Genomic DNA, 23,280 nt, shown 5'->3' on the forward strand with positions numbered 1-23,280 from the left:
AAATGTTTGAGCACTTCCAGAGGTGCTAGGGAGATGAAATTTGGCAAACCTCTTAATCTTGGTCCCAAACCTCCAGAAAAATTCTGAAAAATTACATTTTCAAATTTGAACCCCCCCCCCCCAAAAAAATCTTGAATTTCCTCTCTATGTTATTCTTACGGGGAATAGCATTGAAAGTGGTCCACTTCGTGTGCTCATCTGAACCGTTTAGAAACGTGCTAGAGACTTGAAATTTTGTAGTATTGTCGTATCGATTTGCAAAAGTCCCATTTTCAAATTCTAACCCCCTCAAAAATCCAAAATGGCTGACACCTTAAAGCGAATAAAACACGTTTTTTTAAATGACTATAGCTCTAAAACGGTAAGAGCTAGAAAATATTTGAAAGAATTTTATGATCAGGAATAAAGTTTTCTACAAAACCCTGCTAAACGATTTCCGAAAATCACACCCCTTCACCCTTAAAAAAACGCCCTGCTTTCAAAAAATTGGTAAATTTTTTTCAATTTTTAAATGGTTTTCGCCATTTTCCTTCCACCACTAATTAATTTAATTTTTTTTTATTATTTATGCTTTGTCCTTAGTTAACTTAAAATTTTAAATCATAACATATTTTTTCGTAGCTCCTTCACCCCTTAAATGTAAGTTTAATGTCAAAATTTGAAAGATTCTAACACTGTTACGAGGTTATAACAGTCTCCCATGTTATTCTTATGGGGAATCTTGAATGTGACTTACCGTACTTCAGCATTAGTTAACACTGAACATCATTGAATCATTGATCATCTATTTAGAAACGTTATAGAGACTTGAAACTGTAACCCCCAGAGGGTACGACATGGGTTTGACACCCACCTAGGTCTCCATTACCAAAATCAAAACTCAATTTAAATTAATCTTTTACTTACGTTCAATAACAAGGGAGAGTTAAAAGTTAAGGTTTTCTGATTAACGTTTTTCGCAACCTTGCGCCCCCACCCCTATGTTGTCAACCCCCCCCCCCCCCCGGAGACGACGTTATGGGGTTTTACACTCACCTAAGTCCCCATTACCAAAATCAAAAGTCAATTTAGGCCCAGCGCACACGGTGTGACTGTTTTACAACAACTGTTGCAAACCAGTTGCGTCTGGAACCAGTTTGCAACTGAAACAAAACTTCTGTCCGCACACGGTGTGACTGTTTTACAACTACAGTTGTGTCTTTTGTGCAATCAGTGGAGTGCATATTTAGTGCAGTTACTATGTTTTAATTCCTTAAGTGCGCTTACTACGTTGGACTCAGACGAAGAAGACGTTATTAGCTATTATCAATACCGAAGACAGCGAAGGTACTGAGAGAGCATTGGGTTCACCCTTATTTGAGCAAGAATGTTAGTACTAGGCTGTTTGTAGCAGCTAGAGATAGTTGGATAGGAAATTATAAACACTATAATAACACTATACGGCTGTCAAAATACCACCAAACACCACAAAACACCCCGTGGTCTCATGCAACTGAAGTCTGCAACGCAACTGCAACGTCGGGCCCACGGTTGCATGCAACTGGTTTAAAATGTTTTTTTGAAATCGCATACAACCAGTTGCGTTGTGTGCGCTTCCCCACTGCAATACATTGCCGAGGTCACAAAACAGTTGCACTCGCAACTAGTTTGCAACGAAAGTTGTAAAACAGTCACACCGTGTGCGCTGGGCCTTAAATGAATCTTTTACTTACGTTCAATAACAAGGGAAGTTAAAAGCGGTTTTCTGACTAAAGTTTTTCGCAACTTTGCGCCCCCACCCCTATGTTGTCGACAACCCCTGGAGGCGACGAGCGACGACATGGGTTTTTACACTAACCTAGGTCCCCATTACCAAAATCAAAAGTAAAAATCTCTGACTCTTTTTCATGCATACTCAACTGCACCTAGCTCGCCTATAAATATACATCTAAAGAATGAATACAGGTAATTTTGTTTGTTGAAAGCGAAAATATGAAATTCTTCACATAGTGCTTATTTGATGACAAATTGTCTTTAGAGGCTTATTCTAACTAATTCTGATGGTCAACAATAATTTTGGTAATATACAAGTACATATAAATAAATGTGATTATAAAAATGTAAAACAGTTAACATCAAACATATTTTCAGATGAGATCAAATGTACCTACTTCATTTCAACTGGATGTGAACACTCTTATTAACCATAGCAATCACAGCATGTCCTACATTAACAAAAGATAACCTCAAAATGACAATTGTAACCTTCATGCAACAAAGAAGTAATATAGCAAATGAAAAAAGTACAATATTCTACTTTAAAAATAATATTTTTAACTACAGCAATATACATTGAAAACATTACTTGACATTATTTGTGGATGACCTTTTGTTTTGGTTGAAACCAATGAAAGTAGTCACTTTATAATTAACATGTAAATAACCATTAAGGCCTACTCTATATAGGTAAAAATTAGTTTTTAAATATATAATGATATAATACAACAATATGTGATTAATTTGATAGTATAAGTGCAGGGGTACAGTTTCAATTTTCCTCAGTTTGTTCAAAGAATTCCAAACATTAAACATGTCTTACCATAGTCAATAGTAGGACTATAGTCAATGGTCTTACTAACTTGGAACACCAAGTATATCCAATATATGTATATTATATATGTTGGTATATTGGAATATACCAATATATACCAACAATCTAATCTAATCTTATCCAATCGTTGGATTGGATAATTGGATATATTGGATCCAATATATGTACGGTATATTGGATAATTTGCTGACTTTTTGGATCTTTCTAAATTATTGATTAGAAAAGTTTGGGAGAACAAAAAAACTTAATTTAGGCCCTACCATAACTAAATCAGTTGATTATTAAAATTCTGATTAGAGGAGGTATTATTTAATTGATAAACTGTTATAAAAATGTATAAATGAGTATAAATGAGGGATGTCTGTAGATATCCTCTGTAGGATGGATCAGGAAACCAGCTGCACAAAGTTACATATTGTAGTCAATTACAATTAATTTATAGAATTTATAGAAGAAAATTTGTTTTTTATACAGTATAGGTGAGATCACAATTTTTAAAAGTTGGAACTGTCCAAAAGAAAATAAAACATTCGGTTTTCACATTTCACTGCTTGGAAAAGCATGCAAAAGTTTCCATAGAGGCACCTTTTGCATATTTCCTCTTTGTTCTCGATAGTACACTATGTATAAAAAAACAGTTTCATAAATGGATATATGTCAGCTATTCACTTTTATTATACCTTACTTTCTTTGTTAATTTTCTTGAAACCTAATATTATAATCTCAAATCATTCATCAAAATACTAGGATATTCAAAGAGAGAGAAGACTTTGTGGAGGGATTGTTATCTTATCTGCTTAAAGCAAATGGTCTCATTTCAGATGTGAGTGAGCACAAACAGAACCAAGCTGTTTGAAGAAATTATCAAAAAGTTTTAAAAGTATTATTAACTATTTATTTAGTTTGAAAGTAATTATTTATAATTGCATATATCGGAGTAATTTTTTCAATAATATTATCCTCTATCACAATATTTTTTTACAGGATTCAGTCAAAATAGGAACAAATTTCTTTACTCTAATTTACTAATAACAATATATTAAAATATTTTGTAAGTGTTTGACTTGGAAAGGGGGATACTAACGACCCCATTTTCTAAATAAATATTTCCAATATGAATTATTAAGTCATAACTAAATAACTGTGGAAAATAGATTCATCACTGATAAATTACATGTTTTCAAGTACATGGTCTGTAATGTCATTTTACACCTAAACAATATTTCATAATGTATAACAAAATTCGATTTCACCCTCCTGATTTTTAAACCCCCTCTTTTACAATCATCTTGGTATTTCTGTTTGTTATAATCTAATTATATAAACTTAATATTTATTTTATACAAACAGATAGTTAGCATAATTAACCAGCTAAAAGTTGAGCAGTACCTATTGATTTTCACTCTCAAATTAGCAACTTTCACATTTGAATCTGAAAATTAAACTGTCAGCACTCTACTGTATAGTTCTATATAAAATCCATACATAGTCTAACAATATTAGAACAAGTATATATCAAGTATATCAAGAAGAATGTCAAGTATATAGTAATTCATTGAAGTATATTTTTGTTTTATATTTGAGGGATTCCTTTATTATTTTCTTGTTTTTTGTTCTTATGTATTATATTTGTTTTTAATCTTTAAGTAATCATGACATTGACGCCATTGTATACAATGTATACCAATGAATAAAAGATGTTTTGAATCAAATTGAATTGAATAGTCGATCTGATTCCAAAATTGTAAAAAACAAAAAACCAGCAATAATAATTAACAAACAAAATAACTCACAATTTAAAGCTCCTCCGTCAAAACAAACCTAGTACCTAAAAAAACTCTTCAAATCAGATCCAGAATCAAGTAGCCTACACACGCACAGCACAAAATAGAATCAATTTTTCTCCAACATTGCTGTTTCCTTGATATAGTAGATGTACAAGATAAATATAGAGTTCTGTTATCACTTGGGCAAATATCAAGTAACTTTATGTGATCTTTTGATGTCGCTAGTCCACACTAAAAAATATCAACTTTTAACAATAAGCTAAGAATAAAATTATTTATTTCAAATTATTATAAATTAAATATACAACATGATTGGATCATTTTGTGGAATTTTTATAGATTTAAGAGATTTTCTACACCTGTATTTTACTTCTCTTAAGCAAATAAAATCAATGTCAAACTGTGTTTCAAATAAGCTAAGGGTTTTTTTACAACCTTTGCATGGGAAAGACCGCTAAATTAAACCGTCTTAATGGCTGTCTTAATCAATCGAATCAGTTGGGTAAATACTTCCAAAGAGAAAAACACTCAAACGCTCAAAAGAGCTGTGATAGTTATTGAGTAACTTATTTTGAAGCTAAAATCATTTTAGTGGTAATAAGTTGTCGTTTTTGCTGCCAAGCCAGTATACGGAGAAAGGTATATAGACACTGCCTTTAGGCTTTCCTCAGTGGTTGGAGCTCCCCTGCAGATCCAATTATATTGAAAAAAATTAGTCTCTTAAAAGAGGAAAACGCTCTCTATATTTTGAGAATACCCTTTAGTAACAGATATTCTAGGATATCAATTACTATCATAGGATATTCATCATTCCCTTCCTATTTCTCGGTCAGGTCTTATGAAAAGTGGATCTGTCTGTAAAGTCCGTCCGTTTGGCTATGATACCCAGCGGGTTAAGAAAATTCTCAGAGCACTCACCCTCTCGCCCCGCTCGTCGGGCTGGCCGGAGACAAACAGTGACTCACCCACTGTCACAGTCCCACAGATCTGTAACTTTTTTTTAATTTTTAGTCAAAATAAATTGTTCTTTATAAATTTGAGTTCTACATGGAATTCCAAAAGTAATGAGCCCAAACGCAATCTGGACTTAATATCTTCGATTTGAAAGTAGTACAATTACTCTGTGTTGTCAACAGCATTGTCCGACTTTCAGATTGTAGATCACATCTTATTATTTTTGGACTTATTATTTTTGAAATTTCATGTTGAACTCAAATATATAAAGATCAATTTATTTTAAATGAGAATAAAAAAGTTACAGATCTGTGGGACTGTGACTGTAGGTAGGTAAACCTTTTAACAACGGCCAGCCGGGCAAGCGGATCAGAAGGGTGAGTTGAGTTCCAATAAGAAGGTTCCTAATCCGCTGGGTATCATAGCCAATTGGACTAGAGAAGAGATTGATGCAAGTGGTTTTGTACTCCATAAATGTTAAGCAATTTAACTATTTTTTTTTTAAGGGATATATAGTTCAAGGATGATACAATAGAATTATTGAACATAACATAGTTGTTTATTAAAATAGAATACAAAGTGTTCATAAAATCTTCGTACTACATACATTTTAGAAAGCTCATGTTTCTAACAGAATATAAACATTAGGCTAAATGTTAAAAACTCTAAAATCCAGAGAACTTTTACCATATATTAATTTTAAATGTTGCATTTTTTTTAAACTTGTATGACTAAAAAAATTGAAACTAAATAATAGTTTCAACATACAAAATGGTTTGTTTACATCTTGTATAACTATGTCTTTCACTCTCAAAAACATGTAATAAGAGTTTAATTAAGTTCTCTAATCGAACAGTCATACAATATACATTTAATGGTGTATAAAACAAAAACTTAACAAAATAACAAACTATATTGTACACAATAATTATTGCAAACATGAATAAGAAGTCAACCTTGATAGCAAGTCTTATTTAATAATCAATATGATAGTCTTATTATCAAGGTTCTACTGTAAGTGTTAACCGCAAACATCCTCAGACTTTCTGGACTGAAGATTGGTCTGGACTGAACTTCCACTAGGGGTCGTCAAAATCAGCCGATTTTTAATATTTTTTCCACACTATACAAGCCTGCAATCAACAGGAATAGGTTTCTGTACTCTCCTAGTCATGTCTGTTAACACTGATCGTTATAGTGACGACAAAATTTTGTTTCTAGTAAAGGGTGTCCCATTAAGAACGCCGGATTTAAAATTTGAATAAACCATATATTTTCACGCTAAATTTACGATATGAAACATGAATCTTAAAGCATAGTATCTCCGATTAGTAATGGAATATTATGTCTCTTAAATGCCCACCTGCTGCCTGCTGACAAGCCAGACATCTATTGACGAAGTTTTCCATAACTTTTTCACCCACTTCATGTTGAATTCCATTAATGGCACGAATAATTTCCTCCTTCAGGTCTTGGGTTGTTTGAGATTTATTGGCAAAAACAAGCGACTTTAAACATCCCCAAAGAAAGTAGTCACACGGTGTTAAATCGCACGATCTTGCTTAGATGAATATGTGCGTCATCGCTGAACAGCAATGCTTTTTTAAAACATGTCATTTTCATCTTGATTTCCAACCACCTAGTTTACAAATTCAAGCCATTTTACAGGATCTCTTGGCTTGATCTCTTGTTTGAGTTGGATTTTCGAGGGAACATGTGAAGGTCTTTTATCAAAATTCTTTGTACTGTGCTCCGAGCTAGGCCCAACTGCTGACTACGCCGACGAATCGATGTTCTTGCGTTGTCCTCTACACTATCATGTACAGCATCAATATTTTCAAGGGAACGACCTGCCCGACTACGCATTGGTCTTTTAATGTCCAAAACTGAGCCAATTCCTTCGAACTTAGAAATTAATTTTCAGACAGTTGACTCATTTTGTGCATTATCCCAGGCGAAAATAGCGCGCAGCTTCCGCACCGTTTCAGCGAAACATTCCCCGTACTTGTAGTGCACTTTAACTATGACCACGCGTTGATCCGTCATGTAACGATTCATGACTACAAATGGGACATAATACTGATAACATCGCTGATAATTTGGGAATTCCTATTGAAATACAGATAAGGATAAGACGCTCCTGAAATCCGGCGTTCTTACTGGGACACCCTTTATTTTAGGGTTAATTTAATGATTTGTGCTTTACTGTTTGGTTACCTATATAACTAGGGGGCAAGTTATTGTTCATGATTATATCGTTTTATTTGGTTAAACAAGGTTTTTATTTACTGAAATAACAAGAAACAAATTTTTTTACAAAACTCTACCTCTACAGTGTACCGGACAAAACAAACAATAAAATTGGCTTGTTAGTAGCCATAGCGGTTCCATAAGGATGAGAAATCTACTAAGGGAGTATGTGTTATCCATGGTTACATGTACAAGAATAAGAATATACATTATGTCCAAGTGTAGCCAAAGGATGGTGTTGCCTTAAACAATTAGTTGCTGATTACAGTATTTGGATTACTGTAAAGCTGATATCTGTACAATTTTCAATACTTATTAACAATCTAAAAGCTATAAAACCATCATGAAATTATGATAAATGTATAAGTGATATCAATACTTCTGCGCCTCAGGAGGTACAGTTTGTCCTTGTTTTTGTTGAGGCTGCCCAATCTTCTCAGCTTCCTCGATGGTATCAGGAAGAGTTGTGTTGAGAGTTTCAGGGCAGGTCAGGGTGAAAATTCCACCCAAAATTGAGATCAGGGAAAATAATATCATCGGATCAAAGTACGAACTCTGTAATAAAAAAAATAATAATAACAACAATAAAACAGTTTAAACTTGAAAGTGTTTTGTGATCAAAATTTAACAATAAAAAATTGACTACCCTTTTAGATTCTGTAATATTTAATAGAGTTACTCGATTTTACAATATTATTAATAGGAAATAACCTACCTATCAAAATATTTTATCATTAAATAAATCATCAAATAGCAGCCAAATAAACAAGAGCAAGAGGCAGTCATGGAATTTTAAATTGAATCAGGAATTATAATAATTTTTTGAGTGTGTCTGCTTTTGTGGTAATAAAAAAAGTTGCCTATTTGTTCATTTAAATACCCCCGCCGCAGCAAACCTGGAAACTAATCAAATTTCAATTTGCCTGTATTATATACTAAAATATCAGGTAAGTAGGGACCTGGCGTAGCACAGAAATGCAAAGTCTTGCCAAGAAGTTTGAAATAAGATTGGAAGAATACGTGGGAGCATTGTCCTGAAAAGCCACCAAGACTTCGTGGCCCACAAATCAGGATGCTAGCGACACACTGCATCTCGCTTGCCACGTAGAACTTGTAAGTAGTACAGTACTCTTCGGTAATGTTTTGTCCCTCAGGTGCATACTCATGATAAACTACTCCATTGTAGTCTAAAAAAAACAGTCAGCATGACTTTGATTTTGCTTCCACCACTTTTTAAAAACAATATCATCTAGAGTTCCTACAATTCTCTGTAAACTTACATAATAGCCCAAACAAATAAATACTAAAGAAGAAGTTATTAGGTTATTACTCACTAACGGAAATAATCATGGAAGATATTTTACTACCAAAACTAGACTTACAATGAGAGGTGTCTGTTGAGAGAGAACAGAGCCAACTCGTCCCACCATGGAGCAGAAGGCCAGCAGCGTGTGACGCAACTCTGTTGGGAACAATTCTGCTGTGTAGACGTACAACACCGTCAGTGTCAAAGTAGAGGCGAACTTGGACGTGAGGAACAAGAACAGGCTCAACACTACTTGACCTACGACAAAACACTTGGATAAAGTTGAGCTATAATGGAAATGAGAGGGATAGGGTGCAGAGCCGACCTCAGGCACATGCGAAAGTTGCGGCAGCTCAGGACGGCATCTCTTTTTGCTAATTTTCTTCTCAATCGCAATTAATCCAAACTTCTATACCTCTAAATTAGTAAATTTGTATTGTATAGCTTTTCTTACCCTTGCTAACAAACATGAGAAGAAAGCAAGTTACGCCACAGAGGAAGAACGACCACGCGGTGGTGCCTTGTCTACCCAGCAATGGCCAATCAGGTAGCCACAGACTGGCAACATAGGCTGGTACCTCTATCAGGCTGACCAATAGGAAGGACACGTAGCGGTTGCTGCTCTCAAACAAGGTGGTGTACTGGGAGATACCGTAGTAGGAGAAGATGGAGGCCATCCTGGAATTATTAAGAAAAGATTAGATTAGACAAGAGCTCGCCCCGTGGTCGAAGACTCGACCAAAAGTATGTATTGTGCAAACTTCTTTATTTTCAACCCACACTGTAAATAAAAGATGTGATTGGAATTTCTTTGATTTGTTTTGATTTTCTGTTTATTTTTGTTGTTATTTAGTCAGCAACATGGCCCATAAGGCCCATGTTCATTTTTAAAATAAATAACCTTAATTCATTTTTTGTGCTTTTTTTAGCCTATTTTAATTTATAAATCAAATGAAATGATTTGGAATTAAAGTCGATTACAACAAAATATTTTACGTTCTTATTTATGAATTTTTTTGAAATATAGACAAGAACAGAACTTTTCATTTGTATAACTTAGACTAAAAGGCTAAAAACAAAGTAACTGGTACAATAACATGTTTCCTTCTTCAAAAATTCAAAAAACTACTTACCAACAGAAGGCGAGGGCGATGAATCGCCCCATGATGATGCGAGATTTCAAAACCGTTGTTAGTCGGCTGGCTTTTGGGGCTTTTTCTGACTGCTCTGGTGGTTTCAGGCTTTTGTCTTTCTAGAACACACCATCCACGGTTTTATTGTGCGATAATCAAGAAACAACGCATCTCAAATACAGGTAGTTTAAATAAACTATAAAAGACCTGGGAATCTAATCCATCATTCATATGGATTGCTCCTCCTTTTAAAAGTTGAAATGGTGAATAGATTTTTTAAATATATGTACTGTAATTGGATCTCATCACAAAAATTGGATCAATAATTAGATAGTTATCAGATTAACCATCAAGCAATGTCTTTGAGAACTGAAGTAGTGAAATATATGGATGATCTATAGCCGGTTGTTTTCTAAAATAAATTAAGTTGTAAGAGTTGAAGTTTTTTATTTGATCTTTTAGTTAACTACAGCATACCATGATATTAATGGGGCTATAAAATATGCTTTAATTTACATTACGTTGTCATTGTTGTACAGAATTAAAATTAAAATGTTGATGTTTAAAAAAAACCACTGTGTACTGTACATTATTAGTGACTGTGGCTGGTGGCTCCATTGAAGTAAGATTTTTCTCATTTTAAAACTGGCACCAACATAAACTTTGGAATGTAATGTCTGCTTCATGGTAGTCCAAAGGGTGTCATGGTCAAAGACAAGGTAAGACAATAGTATTGGGTTGATTTGTGATAAAAATAATTTTGAATTAATGATATTTTTACTATCCAAGTTATATCCATGTGAATAATATTAAAGAAACTACATAGACCTACCCTGAGTGTGCGCGTTACGCAGCTGGCTCAGAACACTCGGCAACTTGTCTTCAGTGTTGTTCATTTTGGCCATCCTACTGAAGATTTTCTCAATGTCTTCAATTCTATCCTGAGTGTGCAACCATCTAACTGACTCTGGAAGCAACCTGAAATCATGACAAAACTAAAAATTGCTCACATATTCATTGTTTGAATTTCGTAGTGTTGGTACGGTAATAGATATTTCACCTTGTTTAACTCTAGAGCTCCAGGTACCTATTATTTTTTATTTGCCCCTACCATGTTACTTGTTGTTGTTGTTTTTACTTTCGCCATGTTTTTTCTCATTGAACACAAAATTAAATGTTCTTTTCAAGCATGTAGGTATTTGGGGGACACTCTCACAAAAAGAATGGGTAAAAAGCAGAAAAATGAATATTTAGAGTTTTGAACTTGAAGCTCATGAAAATTCCACACATCCAAATCCACCCGAGCCATCCATTAACCTTGGATGGTCCTCTCTACCAAACTGTGCCACAGAGGAACTCCTCATGTGTTACACACCAGGCCTGACCGATAGGAGAAAGCTCGATCTACAATGCCGTTTCCTGACTGGGGACACCGGCTTAAGCTGCGTTTTCCTACCGAAGCACTTTCTACGCAGCGTACAATGTATAGCGCTGACGTATAACGTGGTGATGGACCACACAATCGTAGGACTGAAGGAGTAAGCAGTTTAGGGTAAGTCGTTCATCGTAATGTGGGACATTTTTACATACTCCCACTACTTCATTAATTGAACTTGAAGAGATGTTCTCTGGTAAACTCTGTGCGGCAATGGATAAATCGCCTACATACACACTCAATTCTTCCGTCTGCATGCTTTTGGTACAGCTTTGTAAGACGCACGTTTTGACTGTCACCATTTACAACTGCTCACTTTGATAGAGTAGAGTGTTGAGCTAGTAGTTGAAAATGGCGAGAGTCAAAACGTGGTTCCTACGAAGCTGAACCATGAAGTGTGTGCAGACGGAAGAATCGAGTTCAAATATACGCACATCAATAAACTTAATTCCCAATTAACAATAACCCAAAATAATAAAAAAATGGACTCGTCCGTTGGGCACCTCTCCTGTCATCTACTTTGACTCGTCTGGCAGACGTTCGCATGTTTTGGACTGTTGTTTGCTTATGATAGAAAAAAAATCTCTGGAAAAGGCCCTGCAGAGTTTGTGTTTTTATTTATAACCACTCGTTGCCAAAAGCCAAATATAATCAGCTAGCGCCCGGTAAAAACTCATTACAACACAAGTAATTAATAAAACCCCATTTGATTAAACAGGCTGCAAACAGTTGTTTTCCGGACTGAATCCTAGAATGGAAAGTTCATTAAAACACACCATTCTACACTCATCCTTCACTCATATTTGGGTTAAAATACGCACCTAGGTGGCGTCCCCATCTCAATGATTGATTGATAATTGATAATTCATTCTAGTGTGTGGCAAAATTGTGTCTACAGATTTTTGTGCAAAACTGTTTTCTCACCAATGCATGAGCACCAGCAGCAGTGAAGGTATGTAGAGAACTCGCAGCATCAGTCTCCAGTCAGCCGTGGCCCACATCACCAGGGCTAGCACTACCTCTCCCAGGGCGAAGTAGACGTTGATCAGCAAACTGCCCAGCAGACGCTTTTGGGGGGCCAGAATCTCCAGACCTGCGCAGAGGCAAATGATTTTTCCAGCGTAAAATTATGGTTTACTAACTCAAATAGGTCAGATCATTGAGTAGACACAGGGATACATACCTATGTCTTTTTAGTTAATTGCTATAATGCATTTTTCAAAATTAAGTTCCTAATGTTTTGGTTTGATTTAAATTAACTCTTAAATTAACTAATAAAAATAAAACATGGTACATAAACATAAAATTTGGTTTACATAAATTTATTTTTGCCATTTATTTGGGAAAACTCTCTAAATCATCGTTCCTAATGTTATTGTTCTCCATGCCCGTTTTTGATTCATTCAAGTCAGAGTTGACTAATTGTCTGGATAATCAAGTGGTTATACAGAATGATGGCTAGCATTCAAATCTGAAGGGTGAAATTTGATTCAAAATGTAGTTTGTAGCTCAAGCTGAGACTGCAAGGACAGGGTGATATAAGTGTATACAACCATGATTCACCCTGTTCTTGCTGTAGTCTCAGCTTTGCCACTGTGGATGTCTCATCAAGAATGCGAAAAACGTCTAAACTTGGAAGACCGAGAATTCAGTGATGACTGATATGGCTACTTATGCCTACAAATGAAGATTGCTTTCTAAAGATCCAAGTCCTATAAACTATAAACTATCCCCTTACCGAGAATGAAAGCAGGAGAGTACACAGCTCCTGCCATGAATCCATCCAAACTCTCCATAATGAGTGACATTGTGTAGTTCACAGAGAAAGATCTGATAATTCCAGTCACAGCCAGAAATACACAGCTGCATACCAGTACTGTCTTCCGGCCAACCCTGTTTGAAGTTTTGAAGGTTAGGTATTAGGATATTGATAATATTGGTACTAAAGGGACTTTCAAAGTGAAAATGATACTTAAATGTATGCAATTATTTTGGAAATAAGTTTTAATTTTGCTCCTGCCTGAGCTATCCAAAGATATTGATATAATTTTTGAAAGCAGCTACTTCCTCTGTACTACCAATCTAGACCAACTGAAAAATCTCAAAAATGTGATTGGAGGCATTACTAGAAGAAAATCAAATGACTCAACCCTACAACTATTGGTTTTTCTGGATCTTAAAATATTGCAATGGCAGATCTGAGATCTTATTATATGTTGAACATTTTTAACATAATATTAATGTGATTTAGCTGATCTTAGTCAGTAACAAAGCTACACAGATCACCTCATAACATTCTACACTCGTCCTTCACTCATATTTGGGTTAAAATGAACCTAGGTGGCGTCCTTATCTCAATTAATTGATATGTTTCTTCATTGATTTAGACAATTATATGCAAGAGCTATGTGAAAAGAACGTTTCATAGTAAAAAAAATTTCATGCTAAGCAATATGTTTTTTTACTACTTTTGTTGCATAGCCACCAAATAAATTGAGGCACTTATCATAGTGGTGGCCAAGCTTTGAAATTCTTTTATGGTACAACTCCACCACTTGCAGGCTCAGCCACCCAGTGACACAAAATTGGAGTTCCTCAAACATAGAGAAGATCTGCAAGATATATATATATATATATATTTATAGCTGGGTAACTAATAGGTTGTACTGCTTGCCTAGTCATCAAAAGGTCGCTGATTCGATCCTGAGAAAGGTTAGTAGCATTTTGATGGGTTGAAACTGGTTCCAGCTGTCCTCGATCATCGGGTTTTTTTTAAATCTTGGCTATTGAAACAGCTGGACCAATCAGTAAATTTACCAATATCAGTAAAAAAAATCTAAACAATTCATCTCACATCATTCTAAACTCGTCCATCACTTATATTTGGTTTAAAATACACCCCCATCTCAATTGGTAATACATAATTTACTGCTTACCTGTCAGATATTAATCCCGCAACCGGAATGCCGATGAAGCTTGGCAACACAAAAACACTACTGATGAGTGTGAGCTTCCACAGATCACCAGGACAGAGGATTTTAAACTGAAACACAATTGTTGTACTTTGTGAATAAAGAACCTGCCTCCATTAAAATATGATTTTGTCATATTTGTTTACTGACCATACCTAAGGTCAGGAAGCGCTGTTGGAAATTATTAATTGGAATGAGTTTTCTGATGAAGAAAAATAATTGGATCCCAGGAAGATAATAAGAGACAGTAGAATTCACAATTCAAAGTGCTAACCCTGATGGCGAAGGAAGAAAATAACAAGATAGGTTAAGGTTTTATGGGTGTAGTACAAGATACATGATTGGATCATCATTTAACTTGCATGTTTTGTAGGTCCATTGGACTCCAACAAGCATTCAGCAGAGAAACTAAAAACAGCAACACAAATTTTAATTTATGTGAACAAAAAGTATTAAGTAAAATGGTTGATTATGATAATACTGTTCAATGAAATGGCGACCATACATAGTAGGCATTTTAAGCCAAGTATGAATGGAGATGAGTGTAGGATGAGTGGCGCGATCTTGTAGTCTTGTTAGTGACTAAGGCCGACATTCCTTAGACACAGCTGTTAATTAATAGCCCATAAAACTATAATGGTAACTAAAGGGACCTACAGTTTATAGTAGTGGAATCCGAACCACATTTTTCCTTGGTATATACGAATTGGTCTAATTATCAGGATGGTACTGCGGATAGTCGTAGTACTCACTCGTGCGGACGTTAATCCACACCAGGGAGTATCGCATCCACAATGCATGCCTATAAATATCCACAATTCGTGACCTCCTAGTAGCTGGATTACAGGACGACGCCATACGTAGTCATGACCGTACCCATAATATGTATGGTTTCTACCGGCGCCGTAATATGTAAAAAGTTTACAGCTTCATGAGAAAGTAATCAAAAGTTGATTGAACAAATAGAATTTTCAAATGATGATTTTGCGTTAATTCAAATTAGGAATTCAGTGTTCATTCAATTCACTAACCTTCTTTGTAGGATTAAAGGTGGTAGCATAACCCCAGCAAATACCTCAAATTATAACTTTAAATATTGTAGTGTTACACCCCCTGAAAAGCTAATTGGACCCTACCATGAACACTAAAATTCAAATTTGTGAATTCATTTTTAAATCATTTTTACAATTTGAAGCTTGAACTACTTTTTAATATATTTTATTTCAGCCCTTTTACCTTTTAGAGTAAAGCTTTAATTGGTTTCACAGGCAGTCAAAATAAGTGTGGAAAAAATATATATCAGGTGGAAAATACTTGATCTAAGACTCACCTCTCAAAGTCCAAAATATAACAGCGAATGAAACACACAAGGTGAAAATATTTTCTGCAAGTATTCTTTAAGTGAACTCACATCTGTTCCTATGGTTTTGGTCGGTTCAGAGAACACCCAGTCATCACAAGAGACCGTCGCACTCTTGTTGAATATGTCAGCAGAACACACGGTTTGGTTATTGACCGCAGCCGCAGACAGAGGTTGATATCGCAGACACTCGTGTGGAATGTGGTTGTTTGCTCGATCAGTGAAAGGAACTGCTGCATGGAGCCAGGGTGCTTTGAAGTCTGCTGTTTTGGGGGAGTCCTCGCACTCGGGGACGAGACATCTGACACAAGCAAGGCAAAGTATAAAAATATTGATTGGTAAAAGTTGTTGAAAGCTTTATCGAGAAACGCTTACTTGAATACCTTACAACTCTTCAAATTCTTTGAAATAAGTCAGAAACTTTTTTAATAGTTCTGAACTCTTCCCAGATATCCTTGGTCTAAATAGTCCAGATGATCTCAGTACGGTAAATAAAAACTGTAATCCCAGTTATTGAGCATATATTCACCACCCATCCTACGTTCATCTCCCCAAAACACAAACCCTGTTGTGTCGGTGTTAGAACTTTAATCTAATCTTTTAATAATCTTAAGCCCAGGAGTTATTAAATTATTTCATCTTTTTAAGCTACATAGTATTTCAAATTTCTCTACTCTTATGAACATGACTGCTTTGTAAGAGGTTTTAGGTATGTTTGGGGAGCAAAGATGAGGAGAAAAATTCCCTGCAAGGGAGGCGCAATTATTTCTTGGGCCAAACAGCAAACATGCAAACTGCAGGCCTGCTTATGAACCTGAAAATTATCATTCTTGTAAAAAGGGTGTCTAACTTGAAATACATTAGAGGCAGGTAACCTGGTTACCTAATGGCCTTCTGTAAACAAAGCTTGAAGGATGGCACATTTATAAGGGAGAGTATTTAAGCCATGCCATAGTATTCTCTCAGACGAGTTGGAGTAACTTAGAGCAAGCAGCATTCTTGAAATTTTTTTTGACTATGATTTTTTTATAATACTAGTTAATAAAACATGATATTATTAGAAGCCACAGCTTCAATGTCATTCAGATGTTTGATTGGTGTAAATGTTCCAACTATACCTGTGTGGTATGCTCATTGTGGTGAAGATGTACTCCGTGGACCGGAAACCACACATGATGACAGGGAACATAAGTACTGTGAAGCAGAACGCCTGGTACTTGCCAAACTGTCCCAGGTCCTTCAGCATGGAGTCCAGATCCATCATCTGAATAAACACAATCAAGGAGGTTAGAGAGCCTGTTAGAGTTCAAGGTTGCCTGTTTGGATTTGTCAATGAACTAAGGTGCGGTTATAAGCTTTGTAAGAACAGATCAAAGATTATTAATGAGAGAATCAGGGTTGGGACCATGTCTTTACAAAAAAAAATGTTACTAGTGTTATACACCATACACAGTGTTTAAATTCCTCCCCTTATTCTGATTGGAAACCGGTTAGGTACTGATAAAACATACTACATACATCTGCCATTATTTTCTTTTGCTCGTTGACCATACTTCTTACAAAACCATTTCTTATGAATGAAGACATCAAGAAACATCTGTGTATTTGCACTTCTCTGTGTGTATAATAGTAATTATTTGTGTAATTGAATCAAATTAACTCTAATAAAGAACTAATAAAGAAAAATACTGGTAATATTGAAAATGAAAATCCAAAATCCCTTACAAAGGCTTACTTGATGACGAATTTGTTTAACTTTTTTCAACTAATACTGGTAAACTATTTTGCAAGATTCAAATTTGGCATGTAATCCCCTAGTTTGATATAAATGGAAAAAAATTAATATGAGTAAAATATCTAAAAGGTACTGAGATGAGACATAAAATGTACTTCATTTTCAATTTTATTTCTCCAAAGTTATCCTAGTTCAGAAGTGAACACTTTTATCACCCACAGCATTGCCTGCATTAACAAAAGATAACGAGAAGCATGCAACCTTCAGGCAACAATGAATTAGCTAATTGCCAAAGTACAATAATTGATAAGGACAATGTATCCTACTTCAAAATTCATATTTTCGACTACAGTTTACGTTCTAAGCATGACTTTATTTTTGAGAATGACTGTTTGTTTTGGTTGAAGTCTAAGCCATTAATGAATAAAATATTTTAGTTTCTCCTCATAATGACAATAATGGAAGAAAAAGATGTAGGAATTACAAAACTAAAATGAGTAAATCATTGGATATGTTATACCAATAAGAAAATGAAAAATTACAGAAAGTCTAGTATTTTTTGCTGACTCAGAGGGAACTCGTTATGAAAATAGCTATAACTGCAATCACAAGTCATGCCTCATTAGTGATAATTTTTTTTTCAAGTGCAAAGTTTAAAATAATGACTGCAGATATCTTTCAAAGATTATTAGTTTTTAATTAGTTATTTGCTTCCACATTGTTTTATCCAAATAAACTAAATAGTGATTCAAAAACTCCAAAAATCACTAAAACACAAACTTTTTCATGTTAAAAACAGACTGTTATAATTTTTCACTATTACAATGATTTATTTCTCAAACACAAAAGTGATAGTTTTGTTTTTCTCAGTTTTCTGCAATATTATTTAATAGGCCTATATATTTTGTATTCCATTATATTGCATGACCCTTCTCTGATAAATTAAGTTTTACCTGAAGAAGTGCTTATTTTCAATGCTTGAAGGCACTTGACCTTGAATATAATTAAGAAAATAAGAACTCTCTAGAGGATATGTGCAGGATACTAGAGCCCAATTACAAATAATTTTATGAGTTTATATAAGAAAAATATATTTCTCCTATGAGATCACAGGTTTATAAGATCACTTTTCAAAAGAGAATTTAACATTAATTTTTTGCTGCTTGGATAAGCCTGCAAAAATGACTAATCCTCAGTTTTTCTTATGGGAAAAATCTTATCATTTTAGTTCCCGAACAATACTACATTATTTATGATAGTATGGACAAACAGTTTCATAAATCGGAATAATGATAGCTATTCACTTATATACTTACTTTCTTTAGTTTCTTAAAATCTAACCCAAAGCAAATTTCACTAAACTACTAGGATATTTCAATAAAAAAGAAGACATTGTGAAGGATTGTCTTTGTTATCTGCTTCAAGCAAATATGCATGGTCTGATTTCAGATGTAAAGTGAGCTCAAATAGAACTAAGTTGCTTGAAGAAATGATAAAAAAAACTTAAAGAAAATTATTAAATTAGATTATGTCAAAACAAATAGACATTTTTACACTCTAAATTACATTTACTTTTTCGAGGTGTTCTGCAGTTAATCCTAAACTGGTATAAAGCCTTTATACTCCGCGCCAAAGCTGGTGGCGGCTGAGGTATTAGGACCGCCAGGTAGGACTACATAGGTCTGACCAGCTCACCGACCTGGCCGTCCTAATCCCTCAGCCGCCACCAGCTTTGGTGCGGAGTATAGGCCTACTAGACTATTCTGAAAATTTATATTGTAAAATTACAGTTTGTCCTAAACTGGTATGCAAAAGATATTCTTAAAATTTATATTGTAAAATTACAGTTCATCCTAAACTGGTATGCAGCCTATACAAAGGTATTCTTAAAATGTATATTGTAAAATTACAGTTTAAAACAATGGACATAAACTATAACTGTTTATCTAAAAATATATTACCAACAAAATTTATTTCCTAATTCTCACCCTATTTAAAGTTTTTTATTTGTGTTCCCTGCAATGTTGATTGAACTAAAATAATACCATTAAAACATTTTGTCAACGTTTACCTTGCAAAGGGGGGATTCTAACAACCCCATTAAACAAAATTAATAGTTCAAAATATCAATTATTAAGTCATAACTAAATACGAGTGTCGAGCAACTGTTCAAAACAGAATCATCCTTGATCATTTACAAGTCTGTAAGTAATTTTAGACTTTAAAATGATTTTGTAATGGATTAAAAATTCGATTAAGCCCCCTCTGTTACAGCCATCTTGTTTGTACAGTTGGTTATAGTCTAAATTTAACATTTACTTGTAACGTAACAATTAGCGTAATTTATAAACAGCCAAAGGCAATGAAGTTAGCTTGGACCGTTATCGAATTTGTAACTTTTAAATTGAAGACTAAAATTTTAACCACTCTAATGCCCAATCGATATAATTTTAAAATAGTAAATCAGGGAAAACTAGCAATAAATCATACATGAAAAACACACAATTTACCTCTCCTCGGAATCTAGTCAAATACTTTCCAAATCACATCCAGACTCAAATACACATGCACAACACAAAATAGAATCATTTCCACTCAAACATAACTATTACCTTGATATTGTAGATCTACAAGATAAATAGTTCTGTTATCAAGTGAGCAAATATGCATGTGATCTTGTGTCGCTATCACATCCACACTACCATAACACTAACAGTATCACATCCACAGTTTCACTACCTTCATGTGACTCGTAAAACCTGTTTGCCTATCAGTCGCTGATTGTGTGAATGTCCTTCAAACGTCACATTAAAGTTTAGTGAAACCCAGTGACATCATTCTGCCATCGAAAGGTTAAATTTTCAGGTCTTTCTAGGACAGTGGTGAAAACAAATAGAGGTACTAGTTGCTTAAACAACAGAGTTAAATATTTTGGTGTCATTAAGTAAACCAACTTCAAAAACACTTCTTATCATTTTGTTGTACCTCTTAAGGGTGTTTGATGTGTGTTTCATGTCGTAAGTTTGAGTGTGTTGATAGGACGAAATATGTTTAACTTATTTTAGAGGCAATTTTACAGTTTGGATTACTTTTGGAATGTAATATCAGAGGACAAGCAAGATAACCTTAGCTCCACCATTTTAGTTTATGATTTAATAGGACTTATCCAAAAATTAATAGAATACATCAACCACTGCTCCTAAATATTACCTTAACAGACATAATCATTCTTTGATAATCTATGCTGGTGAAAAAAGAAGGCATGTTTAATTATGTGCTTTGATTTTGTTCAAATGAATATATGGTAGTTTAAAAAACTTAGGAGGCTAGGACACTAGCTAATAAATAATTCCATTCCTTGTCGATACTACTGGGGCTGCGGACCAGATGTGTTTACTGAACTACCTCCGGGTCTTGGGCCAAATTCAGGTCGGTTCAAAATCGGGTTGCTATAGAAAGAAAGAATATCGATTTTCGAGTCGAGCTCACAGAGCAATATAACCTCTGTTATCGAGCCAAGCTTGGCCTACAATTTTGAGAGATCTAGCACAGAGTAAGAAAATCGATCTTTTACGACCGCAGAATACGTCTGCGAGGATCATGTCCACGCAATGGAAGATTCACGCTTTTGCCGCGATCGCGATCGTCGACGAGAACGATTCCCTGCGGGTGACGAAGAAGATGTCTCCACGGCCGCGTAGCACTTCATTGTTTACAACTGGTAAAAATTGCAACTGTCGTTTTTAAAGTAGTAAATGTTAAAGAAGTCTTAATTCAACTAAGTTAGTTCCAGGAAAACCAAATAAATAGGTGCAAAAACTTAAAACTTTCAACAATTAAATATAAATTGGAGGTTCTAATGATTGTTTTAGTTGTAACCAGAAAAATAGCTTATAGGAAACTTTGTTAGTTAAATTTGCATGAGACTTTTTTTGTTTAAGATAAATGAACTTCTTTAAATTGACATATGATATCAATTACAGTTTGACCTTTACTCTACGGACATCTTTTTGTTTCTAGCTTGTCTCACGTTATCAACCTACTGTGTAAATATTTCTAGACAAATATTGAGATATCTTATGCAATTTAGTAACTAACCTTAAGGCCGTACATTTTAGCTACAATCGTGTATGATTAGTATCTTTATATGTTTTTACATAATTATAAAAATAAAATATTTATATTCCAATTGATAAAATGTTTATTGGGTAGCTGTAGGCCTAATCCAAGAGTTTAAATTTTGCAGTTGCTACCTGACAGATAATGTTTTGTAATAAATAATTCTATTTATTTATTTTGACGTCTTTAGGACACAATATGTAGATACTCCATCATTTTTGTAAACCTAAACCTTTGAAGTTCACACTTTTGTATTGTTTAAACATTAACAAGATTGTGAATAACGTTGCAGGATTTTCTTATTTATCGATGTATTCCTATCAGTTTCCAATGCAACTATAACAGCAAAATGAAAACAGTAAATGATAAATTTTACAAAATGTTGTAGATTTTACAATTTAAGTTATATACTTTATTTTTAAAGATTATCAAGACAACTTTTAATAAAATAATAAACTCCAAACAAATTAGGAATGACAATTGTTTACAAAAATTATTGTCAACTACTATTTAGTCAGTTTGTTCAGCATCAGCAATCGTATGTTGTTAAGATAGGCCTAAACAACTTTTCGTGATACTGCAGCAAAAAAGTAGTTTTTAATACGTCATCAGCTGCGGGTCTGAAGTAGCTCTTAAACTCCCTAGGGAGTACAAAAGACTTTTTTTGTCCCAAGAGAGAAAATAATAGTCAGCTGATGTAAACTCAGTTGTAAACTAAACAAATCGAAATTATGTATATCAGTTGATTTAATCGTTTGTAGCTTATTTTTGCATTTTGGTTTAAAGTTTGACATATCGATAGTATAATACACGAACAAAATATTATTCGTATTGATTAAATTGCTTACTGAACAGCTCCTTTTTTTCATTAGCAAAATAAAAATAAAAGTTTAAAGTGGTTTTGAGAGGTTGTCTTTGCATGAAAAATATTTATTCACTTCTAACTTAGTTTGCTAAACAATGTTGCAATACGAAAAAAATAGTTCATCACATGGTTGTTTATTTACAATGCCATGTCGTGCAGTACATTTGGTTTGATCTGATATCGTTTGATAAACAAATAATTGTGAATGACTGAACAAAACCCACCAACATTTACACACTAACATAAACATAATTCTGTATTTTGTTATGTTTAAATTGGTGGTATAATATTGGTAACTTACACAGGATAAATTTAACGTATTTTAATAGTTGGTTTAAATTATATAATTTTCATCGTTTACAAGTCGAATAGCAGGCACATTTAAAATGTACACTACCGTGATAAACCAAATTGCTATAGTAAAATAATTTTGAAAACACTTACCTTTGAATGGCAGAGGGAAATAATTCCCTGCAAAATCCTCTGGCAGTGGTCAGGATCAGCTGTGTGGAAAATCAGCTGTGCTGCGGACGAGCGTCGACGATATACAGAAGGCGTTGGCAGCGACAACTCGCAGGGATTATCGCGCTACAGAAGGCCTTGGATATTATCGCTCGAGCACAGGCTGTCCTGACTACACACCATCGCTTCCAGTCCTGCCACAGCCTTCTAAATACAGAATCAGTTCAACAGGTCATTGCACAATTACTTTTGGAATACTAATTTGCAAAGTGAAACTTGATTCGGTCTCTAGGCTCTGAGCGAAGCTTTGTT

General features: G+C 34.4%; 2 protein-coding genes across 3 annotated transcripts in view; both read right to left on the minus strand.

The window, feature by feature from the left end:
• Nucleotides 1-6,760, minus strand: part of LOC128992796 (organic cation/carnitine transporter 2-like) — a 21,808-nt gene extending 15,048 nt beyond the window's left edge. Inside the window, exons 1-2 of the mRNA XM_054416536.1 lie at nt 6,695-6,760; nt 5,296-5,364 (exon numbers count right to left, since the gene is read on the minus strand). Of these exons, the coding sequence (XP_054272511.1) occupies nt 5,296-5,364; nt 6,695-6,760 (135 nt within the window). The remainder of the gene's footprint in view (nt 1-5,295; nt 5,365-6,694) is intronic.
• On the minus strand, nt 5,986-23,020 carry LOC128993526 (solute carrier family 22 member 4-like). 2 transcript variants are annotated; one of them, XM_054417489.1, is made up of 11 exons: nt 22,951-23,020; nt 16,906-17,051; nt 15,839-16,088; nt 14,392-14,498; nt 13,194-13,348; nt 12,380-12,548; nt 10,853-10,998; nt 10,021-10,135; nt 9,342-9,565; nt 8,964-9,145; nt 5,986-8,136 (listed from the first exon to the last, which is right to left on the minus strand). In XM_054417489.1, the coding sequence occupies exons 2-11, from the start codon at nt 17,049-17,051 to the stop codon at nt 7,954-7,956; spliced, it is 1,677 nt and encodes a 558-aa protein (XP_054273464.1). In that variant the 5' UTR covers nt 22,951-23,020; the 3' UTR covers nt 5,986-7,953. The 2 variants fall into 2 exon arrangements, with proteins under 2 accessions (XP_054273464.1, XP_054273465.1); XM_054417490.1 differs by lacking the exon at nt 22,951-23,020 and adding an exon at nt 20,135-20,242.
• Nucleotides 23,021-23,280: the final 260 nt, after the last annotated feature.

The sequence above is a fragment of the Macrosteles quadrilineatus genome, unplaced genomic scaffold (assembly GCF_028750875.1).
Source record: "Macrosteles quadrilineatus isolate MER2022 unplaced genomic scaffold, UCM_ALF_1.0 Scaffold_4__1_contigs__length_99947679, whole genome shotgun sequence".
NCBI lineage: Eukaryota > Metazoa > Arthropoda > Insecta > Hemiptera > Cicadellidae > Macrosteles > Macrosteles quadrilineatus.

What these genes read in the sequence shown, in the direction of transcription:
- LOC128993526 (XM_054417489.1), bottom strand. Translation starts at nt 17,051, where the DNA reads ATGATGGATCTGGACTCCATGCTGAAGGACCTGGGACAGTTTGGCAAG. An exon ending in CCAAAACCATAGGAACAGAT is followed by an intron (nt 14,499 to 15,838) that starts GTGAGTTCACTT and finishes ATTGTGTTTCAG; the next exon opens with TTTAAAATCCTCTGTCCTGG. An exon ending in CTCAACAGACACCTCTCATT is followed by an intron (nt 8,137 to 8,963) that starts GTAAGTCTAGTT and finishes TTTTTATTACAG; the next exon opens with AGTTCGTACTTTGATCCGAT.